Here is a 12,270-nt window from a genome sequence, read left to right on the forward strand (position 1 = left end):
GCCTCTCAACTCGACGGAGCCTCGGACTCGTGTGTGTGTGCGTGTGCGTCTGCGTCTGTTGTTCTCACCACCACCATCTTCATCTCTGTCCTCACGCAGCGATGAATCGCTCCTCTTCACCAACGCAACACGTCACAGCGGCGGCTGCTCAGCACGGCGGTGTTCGCCCCTTTGACCCTCTGGCATTCAATGCCAATCCAAGCGCTCAGCCGCTCAACGCCCCCACCACTTCGTCCTACGGCTACGGCGGATACGACGATGAAGATGACGACGCCGATGCATTGACTCGGGCAGCTGCGGCGAATGGACGATCAGATGTTGCGATGGACACAGCGACGGATGATGCAGGGCCGGGAGCAGGACAGAGTAGCGGCGTACCTTCGACGGGGCAGAAGAGGAGGCCGAGGAACGTGAGAGATCAGGAGCCTGTGCCGCCTGTTGTGGATCAGGTCGGTGAGAGGGTCAGAGAGGGGTTCCGCGATTTCTTGCAGACGTGAGTGTTCGTGACTAGGAGCGGGCGAAACAGCATCGACTCACACCCCTCACGCCCTCGCAGCTTCGTCGATGCCCACGACCCGGATGGTGATGCTCCTCAGGGCGATGCAACGTACATCGACCAGCTCTTCTCGCTACGAGACTACGGCAAGACGACGCTGTACGTCGACTTTACGCATCTGCTGCGACATGAAGAGGTCTTAGCCAGGGCCGTCTCCGACCAGTACTACCGGTGCGTCACGAGTGTGCGAGGCATCCTTCGCTTCCCGTCGCTGATCATCTTGTCCGCTCGCGCAGTTTCCTGCCGTATCTGCGCCGCGCACTCCTCGACTTGGTCAACGTCCACATCCCCAACTACATGTACCTCAACGCCCACGTAGCCTCGACTGCCCAGTCAGGTCTGGTGCCCCGCGATTTCACCGTCTCCTTCTACAACATCGGCCTCGTCTCTGGCATTCGAGACTTGCGCACAGACAAGGTGGGACGACTCGTCTCCATCTCCGGGACCGTCACCCGCACATCCGAGGTCAGGCCAGAGCTCCTCTACGGCGCTTTCACCTGCCAGCTCTGCAAGAACACGGTGCGAGACGTCGAGCAGTCAGTACGATCCTCCGCGATCTGAAAAGTCGCCTTACTCACCACTGTACGCCTCGCCCCGCCCACTCACCGCGCAGGCAATTCAAGTACACTGAGCCCACCATGTGCCGCATACCCGGCTGCAACAATCGCCGGGAATGGCAGCTCAACGTCGACCAGTCTCGCTTCTCCGACTGGCAGAAGGTCCGTATCCAAGAGAACGCCAATGAGATCCCGACTGGCTCCATGCCTCGCAGCTTGGACGTCATCCTGCGCAGCGAGATTGTAGAAAAGGCCAAGGCAGGGGACAAGTGCGTCTTCACCGGATCCTTCATCGTCGTGCCGGACGTCTCGCAGTTGGGCGTGCCGGGCGTCAATGCTCAGATTCAACGCGAGGCGCAAGGAGGTGGGAGGGCGCCCGAGGGGCTTTCGAACCAAGGTGTCACTGGCCTCAAGTCGCTGGGTGCACGCGACCTCACCTACAAGACGGCCTTCCTCGCGTGCATGGTTAGCAGCACCGACTCGCGCAAGACGTCAGACGTGCGCGGTGGTGACTCTGCCGAGGAGGAGCTCGACCCCAATACGCTCCTCGACACGCTGACCGAGCAGGAGCGTGAAGAGCTCGAAGCAATGGTCGAGGCGGATGACATCTACGGGAGGTTGGTGCAGAGCATCGCGCCGACGGTCTACGGCCATGACATAGTCAAGAAGGTGAGCGACAGCGTAGCTCCATCGCCTAGCTCCGCAACACGCTGACAATCCTCGCTCCGCACCCTCACAGGGTATCCTTCTGCAACTCATGGGCGGCGTTCACAAGCAGACGCAAGAGGGCATCCACCTGCGTGGCGACATCAACATCTGCATCGTCGGCGACCCGTCGACTTCCAAGTCACAATTCCTCAAGTACGTCTGTGGCTTCCTCCCCCGCGCCGTCTACACATCCGGCAAGGCTTCATCTGCTGCAGGTTTGACCGCCGCCGTCGTTAAGGACGAAGAGACGGGCGATTTCACCATCGAGGCTGGCGCACTCATGCTGGCTGACAATGGTATCTGTGCCATTGACGAGTTCGACAAGATGGACATCGCCGATCAGGTCGCCATTCACGAAGCCATGGAACAGCAGACCATCTCCATCGCCAAGGCCGGCCTGCAGGCGACGCTCAACGCCCGCACCTCGATCCTCGCTGCTGCCAACCCGGTGGGCGGCAGGTACAACCGCAAGCAGACGCTGCGAGCCAACGTCGCCATGAGCGCGCCTATCATGTCGAGATTCGACCTTTTCTTCGTGGTGCTCGACGAGTGCAACGAGTCGGTCGACATGAACATCGCGCAGCACATCGTCAACGTGCACCGATTCAGGGACGCAGCCATCTCGCCCGAGTTCTCGACGGAGGCCATCCAGCGCTACATTCGCTATGCACGCACCTTCCAGCCCAAGCTCACCCCCGAGGCCAGCGATGTGCTCGTCGAGAAGTACCGCCTGCTGCGAGAGGATGATGCAAGCAATGGTGGTGGCGGCGGCGGCGGTGGAGGTAAGAACTCGTACCGCATCACAGTGCGTCAACTGGAGAGTATGATCCGTTTGAGCGAAGCCATCGCGCGAGCAAACTGCCGTAGCGAGATCACGCCGGCATTCGTTCGCGAAGCCTACGCACTTCTTCGTCAGTCTATCATCCACGTCGAGAAGGACGATATCGCGCTCGACGAAGAGGACGCAGATGAGACGGTCGCACCAGCCGCGCCTCGCGAAGACGATGAGGACGAGGGCGACGATGCCGAGATGATGGAGTCGTACCCTCGCCACCACGATGATGGCACGCCGACTCCAGCCGCCTCCACGCAACGCGCCAGAACGACAATCACCTACGACCGATATCTCTCCCTCCTCTCGCTACTGGTGCAACGTGTCGCAGCCATCGAACGCTCGACGCTGCGCGGCGTGGCGCGAGACGATCTCATCGAGTGGTATCTCGAGCAGCGCGAGGGTGACATCGAGACGGTCGCCGAATTGGAGCAAGAGCGTGTGCTGTGCAGAAAGGTTCTGGAGAAGTTGGTCAAGGAGCAGTACCTGCTCGAGATGAGAGAAGACCCGGCTGAAGGCGGAGAGGATGGGGAGATGGAGACGGAGTTGGCGCGTGATGAGGTGGCAGAGGAGACGGAAGGTGGCGCCGAGGGTGGAAGCAATGGTGCCGGCACGAACGGGGCAGCGTCCTCGCATCAGGCCATGGTGCTCATGGTCCACCCGAGGATCGATGTTGACAATCTGTGATCCGCGTCCAACTTCTCTCCTTGTTACCCCTGTCCCTTTACGTCGCTCCTTCTGTACTATTGGTCTCGCTTTTCTTTTGCTTCTTCGAATTGCAATCAGTTCCCGTAGCCCGCCTGTCCTGGAGCAGGTGCCAGTGCGCGTCGCCCGCGCTCATCAACAAGGAGGGCGGCAATCTACGAGGAGTGAGATGGTCCAACTTCTACCCGCATTGGAAGGAGGTTTCCACTTGGTGCGCTAGCCCTCAACTGTCTTCCTCGCCATCCTCCTTTCTCTTCGATCGCAAGCCTCGATCTGTCCTCACACATGACAAGCTCGCCCGTCTCTACGTGGGCGATTCTTGCCATGGCCGATGCGTCGGCGTCGCTTCTCGTCAGCCTCGTTGTCGGCGCTGTAGCAGTCCGCCGCCACTTGAGCAGCAGCAAAGTGCGACAGCCCGCGCTCCTCTCTGCTACGCTCCTTGATCCACTGGTCCACATCATCAGCACTGCTGCGCTACTCCCTCTCGTGGTCATCACTTCTCGGCAGCAGCCCGTCCCAGTCAGCCCGATGGTGACACCGGTTTCAAGCTTCCTTACCACGTCAGTCTTACTGGTTCAGCCGTTTTACGTCGCTGGAGCTGCGAGTAGCGCTCTAGTAGGTAGCACGAAAGTCGCAACGCCCGCGATGCGCCCTTTGCATTGGCTGCCACTCGCAACATGTAGCATCGCGTTGGCTCTTGCCGTACTGCTCCCCTGGTCAGCCATCGCCGGCGACAACGCTAGGCACATTGCCCTCGTCGTGCTCCTCTTCACCGCCCTGGTCTTCAATACAGCCTGCCTGGCCAGCCTCTTTGCTCTCCTGCAGTGGTCGCGCTTACGAAGGAAAGGCGTGGCCCGCAGCATCCAACCTCACGAAGGCGAGGAAAGGAAGTGCCAAATCTCTACCAGCCTGCCCGACATCACTGCACCCTCCCTCTCCTTCAATTCGATGCTCTTCACACCTCATCGCTTCCAAGCAGCGCAGGATGACTTCGAGATGATGCTTCAGCAGGCAAGGCGCCCTGATGTGGCCGTCAATGAGCCGCCTTCACGTCAGCCCTCAGACTGCACTGCTTCTCAGCACCACACAATCACAGCCCCTAGCCCTCACTCCTCGTCTGCTCGCACCACACCTTGCCGGGACTTGACACTCGGCGAGACTTCACCAGAGTGCGATGATCAGCGCCCGGCTCACGACCCCTTTGGCGTCCTTTGCGCCCTTGATCTGGCAAGTCGCGCTGGTCGCGAGCTTGAGAGCGAGTCGGCGGCCAAGGGTGCTTCGCTGAGACTCTGCCTCGCCCTCATAAGCGCCTGGATCTCTGTGGGGACGGCTGTGCCTTGGCTTCTTCATCCGCTCGTTGCTGGGCGAAGCAAAGGGCCTACGCCTCTTGCACTTCCTCAGCTCTTCTTCTTTGGCGCGTCTACATCAGGTGAGCTCGTGAATCGCGCGTTCTGGTCGGAGAACAAGCAAAGCTGACCGATACCTTCGCACTGCCCGCAGCCCTGCTTCCAGCCTTTTACGCAGTCTACGAGTTGCGCTGCAAAGCTCAAAGCATGCCCAAATGTCCTCCACTTCGCCTACGTCGTCGCCCCGCATCAGTCCCCTACGCGCCAACCCACTGGCACGCTGGCCTCGTCATCAAAGATCGCGTCGCCTCAGCGCGCAGCCTCTGGCGTCGAGCAAGCAGCGTAGCTTTTGCGCATCGACCACGTCTCGAGGTACTGCCTGCTGTAGGAGGAGCAGTCAATAAAGCAGCCACCTCTGCAATCAGCCTTGCAATGGACGTCGCAGGCGGCGCTCATTCCGTCGTCAACGTCGGAGCAGATCACTCGGTCCTGCTCAGCTCGCCAGGTCGCGCTCGCCATTCTGCCACACCGTTTGCTTCTCCTGCACGACTGCCTGGAGCTTACGCCCACCCAGTTGGCGATTCATTCACCATCGGTGCTCGCACCTGTCGTCAAGCGAGGGACTCTCCTGCGGACGTCGCTTTGGCGTCGGACAGCTTCCCAACACTATCCTTGCCTCACATCTCTCTGCCCCTTAGCTTGCTCTGCCCTGAGGACGCTCTGCGAGTGCGCGCCAACAATGGGAGCTGCCGACCTTCTACGGAGCCAGGTGAGACTGAAGGCGAAGAATTTCACAGCTTCACTAGCGAGGCCAGCGGCGATGTGAGCCTCGAGATGCCGACTCTGTTGAGGTCAGACGGCGACCTCGCCGGCGAAGAGGTGCAGGGACTCGATACCACCGATGAGCAGACAATCATCCACATCGCTGCGGAGCCTTGGAGTCAGGTACCGCAAATTGCGCCACAGTCTTCCCTGACTCCTGCATACGCAGGTCACAAGCCCCCCGGCCCCCCTGCAGACGAGCCACGCTCCTGCTTCTCATCGCCTACAGCATCTTCTCTCGAGGTCGATGGATCACTGGTCTCCACCTCCCTCTGCTCGCCGCCCTCGCAGATCAAGAGACGCGGCTCTCCGCCGCCACCGCCCGCCTGCTCTTCTCCCGTGACTCTAAGCGTTCCACGTCGGCCTATGAGTTGGGTGCAGTCCGCGACAAGTCCGTCAGCGAGGGAGAACGATGGTCTAGGAGAGCACGCGAGGAGCTCCAGTATCTCCCTCTCCCCCGGCTCGTTGCTTCGAGCAAGGAAAGGCGAACAGTGTCGCGAGGGACTGCAACCTTCTTTAGCCGGAATCGCCAACGCTCGATCGAAGGCAGCAGGGCACGAAGCATGTGTTCAAGCTGTTGCTCTGCAGAGGGAGCGGACCTGGAGTCCATCTAGTGGATCTGCCTCCTCGCCGCAGCACTCGGCGTCCCCTGCCTCTACACCGACTACGATGCTATATGGCTCTCTCGTGGAAAGATGCCAGTCTCTAGGCAGCACGCTCGGGATGCGAAAGGTGGCGGGCATGTCTACTCCTGCCGAAGTTCGAGGACGTCGCAGTCTGAGCTCTGAGCTTGGTCTGCTCACCGCAGTCTCCCCGTCCAAAGGCAACGATAAGGTTTCGCAAAGCATTGACAGGCAGGCGCACAGGATGACAAGCGACAGCCAAATTACAGCAGGGGACCGTAGCAGCAGCACATTCTGCAGTAGCACCGAGATCGTCCTCTCACCCGATGTGTCTCTCCCCACCTCTTCTCCGGGAGAAGGGCTGACGAGCGCCGCAGCGACCCAAACCGACTTGCCCTCGTGCTCACCTGCAGTTGAGCTGCCCTCACCATCATCGGCGCTCAGCCTCATCACGACGCCGCATGAGCAGGAGCAGGACGAAAGAGGTGCAGTCCGTCTCGACCTACGTGGGCTCACTCCTCTGCAGCTGCACGCCTACAAATGGCCGCACGGCAACCTTTCAACCGTGACGGAGCAAAGCGAGGAGGGAGCGGTAACGGCAAGTGACTGGGCTGCAGCTTCGGTTGTCAATCGCTCTGGCTCAACGGAGGGGTCGCGGTCGCAGGCGAAAGGAGCCAATCGCGTACTCGCAGTCGCATGCTCAGCTCAAGGAGAGGGTAACGATGGTACAAGTAATCGATCCATTGGGTCGAATTTCAGCGCAAAGGAAAGGTACGACAGGCCTTGCCGAGGTGACACCGTTGCAGTCCCGGCCAAGCACACCATCAGCCGCATTCCTCAGACTGTCTCTCCCATCGCCGTCACTTGCTCGACTCCTCGCCGCGCAGTGGGTCTTGACGGCGAGTACTGGCAATCGCCTCCTGCGGAGCTATCGCCCTTCACTTCAGTTCATCTCTGCGACAGCCAATCTGGCGGAGAGCCGCTCCGTCGCCACTCTGCCCCGCTTCTCAGCGCGGGAGACCACGCTCCTCCGTCCAGCTTGGTGCGGATGACCAGCCTCGACTACGGTCTTGCCCCACCTCTTCCTCCCGTATCACCAGCACCCTCGCTCTCTGACTCCTACGAGCTCCTCCACTCGATCATCGCTTCACCTGAGCGCCGCAAATCCCTGTCCGTCAGCAACACTCCGCCTGCACCCGTACACAGCCATGCGAGGCGACGCTCGCTGCTCCTGGCCGAGAAGCTTGGCGCTACGCGCAGGCAGAAGAGCGTTTCGGGCTTGCTGGGAATGAAGAAGCCGGCGCTCGAGAAGGATACACTCAGTCTTCCGCTTTGCAACATAGCCGTCCCGGGACAAGAGCGTGACCTCTCGAGGGCGTGCGAGGCATGCAACCCTCGACTCTTCTACGATGATGCGACGCCTCGAGAGGTGCTCCGGCCAGCTCTGCCGCGACCTCTTACAGGCGCAATCACCCCACTGCCCGAGCAGCCGCTTCAATCCCTGCGCCTCGCGGATGACTCAATGGACCGTCGCATCGAGGCTATGGTCGAGGAGCAGTACGGAGGCGAAGAGTATCAAGACACGGTCGGGGAGCTGCAGTCGCCTGCTGGTCTCGCGACGGCCATGCATCCCCTCAACATCAAGCGCAAGACAATCACTTTCCCTACCGATCCTGCAAGCTCTTCGAACCAAGACGCAAGCTCAGCCGACACTACCGTGATAAGTCCGACGCAGCGAGCTACCAAGAGCATCTCCCTACCCGCAACGCCGCTCGTTCCCATCACCCCTGCGCGAACAGAAAACCTACGCGCTCTCGCATCGCAGGATGATGCTCTGCAGGTAGCAATTGACGCAGCGCTGCGTGGCGGCTGCCCGGCCTCTGCCAGCAAGACAACCTATCGCAATGGCCAGTCCAAGGTGACAGCGGCAGTTGGAGACCAAGAGCAAGATGAGAATGCCCCTCCAGCTTCGGTCAGGATCACTGAGCAGCGACCTCATCGCCCACCACGCCCTCCGCGCCCTTTGAGCAGCCTCATCATGAACAATGCCGCACATTCTTCCAATGCTGCCAACGTAGGCAAGGGAACGCCATTTCGCCCACCTAGGCCAGCCTTCACGCCCAAGACGACGACGCTCGCACAGGTGCGTGCCGAGGCTGCTCCCCGAAGGCCCGCAGGAGCCAACTCGGGTGTAGCGCCCATGCCGCAACCTCGTCGCCACGTCGTCTCTATCTCGCCGGAGTGTCTGCGCAGTAATGGTGGATGGATCTAGGCGCGCGCGCAGAGAGCATGACGATGGGCAATGACGTTGTGTATTCGACGGACGATGACTCGATGATTAGTGCCTCCTCTCCCTTTCCCTCTCACGTCTTCCGCAATAACTCAGCCAAGCTCCAAACATCAAAGTGCCCCTCCTCCTTCTGACCACCGTAGCGCTGCACGAAGCGCACGACGCGCCTTTCGCCAGGCCGAAGCCAAAAGAGATTGTTCGGCTTAGCTTTGGGCGACGAGCCGTGGTCGCGCGAGCCGGCTCGCGTATGGATGACCCTGCTCGTTTGATCCTCTTCGCGCAAAAGGACGCTTTGACGCTGCTGGCGAGAACGCCGTATCGAGCCGTGCGCCACACTCTTTGCGCCGCTATGCTCCTCCTCAAACCAGCCTAACGTCCCTTCTGGATGGTCCAGCCAGACGTAAGGCGCCACTTTTGTGCCGGTATTGACCACCTCAAACCGACGCGTCACGCTCTTCCTTCCCTCGCTGACGCGACGATCGTCGTCCGGCTCCTTTTCGCTGCCTCGTCGGAGCTCACGTAGCTCTACTTTGCCCTGCCCTAATTCTTGCAGAGCCTTGAGCGTCGCAGGTGAAGCGAGGTTGCCGGGAGGAGTCCAGAAATCTTCCCAACTGTAGGATTCCTGCTGCGCGCCGGCCGCAGTGGAAATCGAGTCGGCCTTGACCTCAAGATGAAGCCACACCGCGGTCGTATCGACTCCTGGAGACACGTACTTGGCCAGCGGCGCAGGCGAAGTGATCACTTGCCCGCCAACGGTATCCTGCTCATTGGCCTCGCTGTCTTTCTGATCGATGTCAATCTCGTACTCTCGCGATGCACCGACGGCCTTGCCCTCCCAGTCGTACCACGTAGCCCTGACTTTGCCACCGTTAGGCGCAGTCTCCCGATCCCAGAGTGCTACCAAGCTGAGCGTTGGCTCTTCTCCGACGATTGTTGCGTTCCAATTCGCATACACCACCAGAGGAGCTTGAGCTTTTGCCATGCCATAATGCAGGGGCTTCCACCTGCCGCCAAGCTCAATGCTGGACCAGCTCGTCGAGCCAGGCCAAACGTCATTCAACTGCCAGTACACCGCGCCACTATTGCGCTGCGGTCCGATGCCGCGATGACGATACTCGAGGGTCTGGGCTTGCGCGACGTAAATGAGCTGGATGAGCTGCGTCGCATAACTCCACTGTCTGATCTGCAGCGTGCCATTCGCCCTTGCGGCCGGCGTGGGCAAGTAAAGCTTGACCGCATCGCTCATCTGCCCTTGCCCGTCCTCCGGGAAAAAGGGGAAGGTGAGGTTGCCAGGAGGAGAATGTTTGTTGTGGCTGACGATCTGTGTGGAGTTGAAAGACCATTGTTGCGGCGCGCTGGTAGCTGGGGCCAGGACGCGCTCGAGACCATGGGTAGACGCCATGGCATGCATGCCATACTCGTTGACCATGCGAAACGGTGACGAGAAGGTGTACGCGCTGGTGTTGAAGAATTGAGGTGCAGAGTAGCCGTAATATTCGCCCTGCGTGCGCGGGGAACAAGCGATCAGTCAGACCATCCATTCAGCGATCGCGTCTCATGCTATTCACGTTGCCGTGCACCTCATTCTTGGGGAAATCTTTGTACCTCGGCACGTACGGATCAAGCTTCTTGTACCCGTACGTCGTCGAGCTCGGAATGTACGAGTCCTTCCTGCTATGGCCCTTCACTTCACCCAGGATCACCTCATCAAAGAGCAGCTCATACTCGCGGTAGAAGCGGGTGCGATTTTCCTTGCTGACCTTGGGGCCATCAGCGACGAGGAAAAGCACGGGCTCTCCCTCATTGTTGCCTGCCCAGAGCATCTGCGATGGGTGGTGATTGAGGCGCAGGACATTCTCCCTCACCTCGTGCCGGACGCTCTCCAAGAAGGGCGGATTGATTGGATACATCGAATCGGCAAAGATGGTTTCGGACCAGAGCATGATGCCCTTTTCGTCGCAGAGGTCGTAAAGAGCGTCGGGTTGATAGATCCCGCCTCCCCAGATCCGGATCAGATTGCCTCCCGTGGCGAGCACCGATGAGGTGAGCCAGTCGATTGAGTCGAGGGAGACACGCGGCGCAAATGTATCGAGAGGGATGAGGTTGGCACCGTGCGTGTAGACGGGCTTGCCGTTGACTTCAACCTGCCAGTGTGAGCCGGGAGCCCAGCCTCGTGCTACCTCAGCGGTCGTGACTGGCTCTTGATTGACGACAATCGTGCGGAAGCCTGTACGTTTGCGCCATGATGTGCGGGTGTCGCGGAGACGAGGAGCGGTGAGGCCCATCTCGACGTCGTAGAGGGTAGGCTTGCCATGACGTGCTGGCCACCACAGGTCGGGTGCGTTAGGCCCTGTAGCGGGAACCTTCATCGTCGCCCATACGCCTTCATTGAGACCCGCCCGCAGAGGACGGGAGAGGGTAACGTTGGTGGCAGCATGCTTCGTGCCGAGCACAGTGATGTCGAGTTGCGCGCCAGGCAGGTCATGCAGGGCGTAAATGTCCATCGTAGCATTGACGATCCAGGAAGCATGCTGATTGGGAGGCAAGTTGTTGAAGCTGCCCTCGCGGTACACGTCGAGCGAGGAGCGGGCGACGAAGAGCGAGGTACTGTTACCGTCGACGGATGTTCGATTGGCGTCATTCTCGTCGTCTAGTCCCACGATGTATGCAGGCCTGACCGGCCCGGTGGGCAAATACGCTGGCCCCCAGTCCCAGCCAAAGTCGCTCTGCCCTTTGCGTATATCCTGCCGGTACGGATACTGATAGGTTTGAGCAAGCCCGTCAGGCCACGGAGTGTGAGGATGGTCTATACTCGCCTGCTTCGAGTAATTGGCAGCGCTCTGGAAGATCAACGTGAGGTTGGACCCGATGCTCGCCGCATCCTTGAGAAGCGGCGTGGCATTGAGAAAGAGGTACTCGCGAAACTCATTGTCCGTCACCGCGAGAGGTTCGCCGCCCACGAAGATTTTGCAGACCGTGTCCAGACCGCGAAAGAAGAGGAGCAGCTCTTTGTGGGCAGAGATGGCTTTGGCTAGCGGGAGGAGCGAGGCGGTCCAAGTCCATGTGTCGTTGATGATCCAGCGAGCAGGACCCTCGTCGAGCTCGATGCTTGGCTCGCGGATGGTGCCCGCCTGTATGAGATCGAGATGAGCTTGAGAGGGAAAGAGGGCTGGGATTTCGATTGATCCATTGAAATTGGTCAGGTGCCAGTTCAGGCCAGCGGCTGGCGAGAGGGTGTCGTCGCCAAGGCTTGCATGGGCGAGGGATTGAGTAGACTGAGTCCATGCCAGTGGTAGCGGCCACGCGTGCGATTCGGTCGACGAGAGTGGATAGACCTTTGGGCCTTCGACTGGGTGGTAAAGGGAATCGTACGCGTGCGGCGAAGAGCCAGATTTGGGCAGGACCTTCGGAAGGGCGCTGGCCATGGCCATAAGAGCCACCAAGACGAGTAGGGCGAATGCAGCGGTCATGTTGCGCACGGTCGTGGTTGAGGAGAAGGAGTCTCGCTCGCTCGCACGGCGCTTCTCATCATCGATGCCCTCGTCGCCATTCCTCGGGGCGGCACGGCCCGATAGCAGAGGTTGGGCCTCTTCCGCATAACCATTGCGGCTCCAGAACGCTTGTGACCCAGCGGAAGAGTTCCACGGCCACCACGACCCACTCATCTTGCGGGGATGTCCAGTCGACTGCGGTCAATGATCACCACGCGATGAATGTGAGCATCGACGGCCACTAGACCCCTGCCGAACGGTGACGTTGTGTCTCGTACGCGGAGTGCGAGTGGTGCGGAGTCAAGCCACATCCAGTCGCCGCGCCGCTGCTCTCCTCTGG

The 12,270-nt window shown here is 60.2% G+C and overlaps 3 protein-coding genes across 3 annotated transcripts; 2 read left to right on the top strand and 1 right to left on the bottom strand.

Moving 5' to 3' along the window:
• Window positions 1-57: 57 nt before the first annotated feature.
• On the top strand, window positions 58-3,446 carry BDZ90DRAFT_281598 (MCM-domain-containing protein). Its single transcript, XM_025509378.1, has 5 exons — window positions 58-493; window positions 557-727; window positions 793-1,092; window positions 1,170-1,782; window positions 1,853-3,446. Exons 1-5 carry the CDS (start codon window positions 102-104, stop codon window positions 3,338-3,340), a joined length of 2,964 nt encoding a protein of 987 aa, XP_025359997.1. The 5' UTR covers window positions 58-101; the 3' UTR covers window positions 3,341-3,446.
• A 236-nt stretch (window positions 3,447-3,682) lies between these two features.
• On the top strand, window positions 3,683-8,421 carry BDZ90DRAFT_281599 (hypothetical protein; the record flags this gene model as incomplete). Its single annotated transcript, XM_025509379.1, has 2 exons — window positions 3,683-4,787; window positions 4,859-8,421. The coding sequence occupies 2 exons, from the start codon at window positions 3,683-3,685 to the stop codon at window positions 8,419-8,421; spliced, it is 4,668 nt and encodes a 1,555-aa protein (XP_025359998.1).
• Window positions 8,422-8,512: 91 nt separating this feature from the next.
• BDZ90DRAFT_262434 (glycoside hydrolase) lies at window positions 8,513-11,909 on the bottom strand (the record flags this gene model as incomplete). Its single annotated transcript, XM_025508481.1, has 2 exons — window positions 8,513-9,940; window positions 10,008-11,909. The coding sequence occupies 2 exons, from the start codon at window positions 11,907-11,909 to the stop codon at window positions 8,513-8,515; spliced, it is 3,330 nt and encodes a 1,109-aa protein (XP_025359999.1).
• Between the last annotated feature and the right edge of the window lie 361 nt (window positions 11,910-12,270).

This window comes from Jaminaea rosea (assembly GCF_003144245.1).
Source record: "Jaminaea rosea strain MCA 5214 unplaced genomic scaffold BDZ90scaffold_15, whole genome shotgun sequence".
Classification (NCBI taxonomy): domain Eukaryota; kingdom Fungi; phylum Basidiomycota; class Exobasidiomycetes; order Microstromatales; genus Jaminaea; species Jaminaea rosea.